The 3,873-nt window shown below is 36.5% G+C and overlaps 1 protein-coding gene across 1 annotated transcript; it reads right to left on the bottom strand.

Moving 5' to 3' along the window:
• Positions 1-626: 626 nt before the first annotated feature.
• On the bottom strand, positions 627-2,285 carry LOC145620698 (uncharacterized). Its single transcript, XM_081675410.1, has one exon. It carries the CDS (start codon positions 2,110-2,112, stop codon positions 913-915), a length of 1,200 nt encoding a protein of 399 aa, XP_081531536.1. The 5' UTR covers positions 2,113-2,285; the 3' UTR covers positions 627-912.
• Between the last annotated feature and the right edge of the window lie 1,588 nt (positions 2,286-3,873).

Genomic DNA, 3,873 nt, shown 5'->3' with positions numbered 1-3,873 from the left:
GTCGGATGATTATCGAGTCGAATTAGTCATATAATGGGTAGGAACGAGTCATGTTATAATCAAGTCAAGTCATAAATAAGTTGGGTTTATCGAGTAGTGGGTTGAAACAGATTAGATCATAAACATATTGGGTAACAGGTTGTAAATGACTCAGTCATAACGGGTTACGGGTTTTAAACGGTTTGGTCATAACGGGCTACGGGTCGTAAACGGTTCGGTCACAACGGGTTACGGATTATAACCGGTTCGGTCACAACGGATTACGGGTTGGAACGATTTAGGTTTATCGGATTTTTATCGGGTTTTAACGGTTTTCGGTTTAAAACGGGTCGGGTTACTATCGGGTTTAAACGTAATCGGTTTGGGTTGCTTTCAGTCTCGGGTTGTAACGGTTTGGCTTGATAACGGGTCGGGTTAGTAACGGTTTGCACAAATTCAGTTTAGTTCAGTTTCGGTTTGAAAAAAATTGGGTCGGGTCAGTTTTCGGTTTCCAAAAAACGGATTTTAAACATTTCAGTTCCTTTTCGAATCGATTCGAAACAGTCAGGTTTAACGGTTCGGGTCAGAAACTGACAGCTCTACATATCAAACATCACTTGAAGGTTTTGACACCTACATCATCTATCTTTTCCTCATCAAAACTACCAAGTTTATGACTTAGATAAAACAACAGACTCACATGATGATGACACCAGACTAATTAAGTGGTACTAGAAAAATATTTACAAGTTTAATTATGGTTGTCAACCAAAGTTCCAACTACATAAACAAAAACACATGCATGCTTTAATTCATCATCATCCAACGACCAACATCATATTACCTCACGTGTTATCCACATGATACCATTCAGTAAATTTATCGTTGTAAATCGATTTGAAGTGAACTTGACCCAACCCGACCCAAATAACTTCACACCGAATATACAATCACGAAGCAAGGGAGCACCGCTCTCGGGTTAAAAACAAGGAGCTCATCATCATCCATTTTACCCATCCCGGCCGAGCTCCGGCCCACCAACGAGTCAAACCCGGGGTCCTCCTTATCGGCCACCATCGGATCACACCCAACACGACCCGCCACAACCCGACAAACGAGCATAGCCCGCTTCACGTTCATGAACGCGAACTCGGCCTCCACGTCATTAGGGATCGCCTCGTGAGCCCGCCAACTAGTGGCAAAAGTGGAAATTCCATCCAACTTAGGCGAAAACCCTGACCGAATAATCCCACATGCACTACAATAAACCTGGCTACACAAAGCAGAATTACCATGTTGCCCCAAATTACACAAAAACGTCGTACAATGAAACCTCAACAACTCATTACCGTCCACAATGCACCTCTCGTCTCGCCGCGTGGTAGCACCACTGGCGGCGCGTGCAACATCACGCGCCGCCTTAGACTTAACCGCCTCGCGAAAATCCTCGAATTTCGCGAGGATCTTTTGGGAGTTATGAATCTTCAAAATACGGTGAATCTTCGGGAGCTTATTTTTATCAGTCCAACCCGTATTAAATATGATCCATACAATATTCTTACCCGAATCACCATCTCGGAGCTCCGAAACAGCGTGTTTAACACTCTGATGTTGTTCTAGAAGGCTCTGCTTCTGGAACACTTCACCACAAGAAGGGCAAGGGAAGATATCATTACGTAGGGGCAAAAACGGGTTTTCATATAAGTCGAATTCGGACCTTGATTCGGATCGGCGTTTACGCGGGCGAGAGCGGAACTCGTCCGAGTCATGAATGGGCAAAACAATAGAGTTTTGAGACGACCTCGGAGACGAAAACGACGTCGTAGAAGTGGTGGTAGTAGTATTGGTAGGAGTAGAAGGGCGTGTTTGTTGGGTGATACGTTTATTAGAGGAGGTGAAAACGCGCTTTAGAAAACACCAAGAAGATGAAAACGCTCTTTTAGGGGATAGCTTATTGTTAATAATGTTATTAGAGGATTTTCTTTTCTTTGATTGTAAATAACTAAAATCGTTTTTATTGTTACTATTCTTATTGTTGTAAGATGAGAATAAGAAGCAACCAAGATGAATGAAAATAAGGAGGAAAGGGTAAAAGAGCTTATTGAAGTGAGAAGCTAAGCTTTTGGGTGCCATTTTAATGGAGTTTTTGTAAGTTTGTCAAGGGGTTGTTTGGTTCAGTCCATTGGAGGAGAGAGAAGATGGGAAAATGGATGGAATGAAGAAAGGAGAGGTTAGGTGGTGAGAAAGTTCTTGTAGTAGGGATATAATAGCATCTTATGATGCTACAGTTGGATGATTTTATTGGGAGATTAAGGGGGTATAATCATTACGATTAATTACTTATTCCCTCCGTGGCTCCGTCCCTGGCTAAGCTAGCTTACCTATTGTTTCAATCTTTTACGATCTCTAAGACGTGTCTAAAAATCATTAATACATTTATTTATTGATATTTTACAAAAATATAATTAATTAATAATATGATTACACATAATTATATATAGAAAACTGTTATACATAACCCTTAGGGCTACAATATAAGCATTAATAACACTCTTGAATATTGTTTAAATTTAGAAAATCATGATAAAACACGCTAATTATACTGATCTACGCGTATTTTGTCATAAATTTCGAATTTTATACAATTTTTAACAGTATTTTTAATGTTTATATATAACCCTAAGGGCTATGTATAGCATTACCCTTATATAAATTTAGTGACTAACATATGAAATAGTGGGGTAATATTTTAAAGACGAGAAAGTAATTAATTAGAATAAGAAAATATAATTAGTACTATGCTTTTGGGGATAATTGAATCTAATCTTTTGTGTTGTAGTGTGATGATGGAGTAGGGTTGAGAATGTGGGGGAGAAGTACAAGGGGGGTGGCAGATATCATGTGATATATGGAAGAGATGAAGAGTATTATTTTCTAGATATGGAATTTTATAAATATTAATTGGACTGTAGGATTATAAAGGAATCCTATATAGTCACCCTTTGAAAAAAAAAAATAAAAAAAATTGCAACTTGATTTCTTGGATGCTTATGGTCTATTGGTGCATAATTGAAAATGCATATCAATGTCAAGTTTTTTCGTTTAATAAAACAAGATAATAAGTACTCCTACTACGGATTTCATATATCCTAGAGGTTTTTTATACTGATTCGTTATTACTCCGTATTATAGCTGGCAATTTTAATTAGCTAGTCATCTTAAATCCTTTTTGGATTCATCAAATTAATTATAATACTCGACCATGATATTAGACTTTATAACACCAATAATTAGGTTTAAAGTGGTAGATATATAGTCAAAATAATCAAAATCTAATTTCTTAGAAAGGGATTTTGTTTTTTCTCATCTAACAACAAAGATAGCCTAAGACAAATTCATGCTCCATGCATATACATAAATATGATGTTAATGGTTAATATATCACTTTGCTTTCAATTATGTGCACAACCACTCATTTCATTTTCAATTGCCATTGACATGACAACAACAAATTTCATGTCTGAAGGTATCACCTATTATATATGATAGAAATTTTGGATTATAAGAAGCAAATACAGTAATTAAATATTATTGATTACAAAAAATAATTTTAACTTAAATAGATTTTTGGAATTTCATGGGAAAAGGACATGCACGGGTACACACGTGCAATGTTTTCCTAAATATGACACCTCCCTAACCAACAACATTGATTGAAATCATCAGTTAAAACTTAATCAACCATATAATATAAGATTATTTAATACGAAGTATAAGATTATATTACTATATAGTTGTAAACTTCGAAATTAGGGTTGGTTTTGAGAATCAATCTTGGATTATATGTCTAAATCCAAAGAAAGAATGTATGTATTATGAGTACGTAACGCCAAT

The sequence above is a fragment of the Chenopodium album genome, chromosome 3 (genome assembly GCF_948465745.1).
Source record: "Chenopodium album chromosome 3, dcCheAlbu1.1, whole genome shotgun sequence".
Taxonomy (NCBI): domain Eukaryota; kingdom Viridiplantae; phylum Streptophyta; class Magnoliopsida; order Caryophyllales; family Amaranthaceae; genus Chenopodium; species Chenopodium album.
The sequence above is the reverse complement of the archived record's forward strand: the minus strand, read 5'-3'. Positions and strand labels throughout refer to the sequence as shown.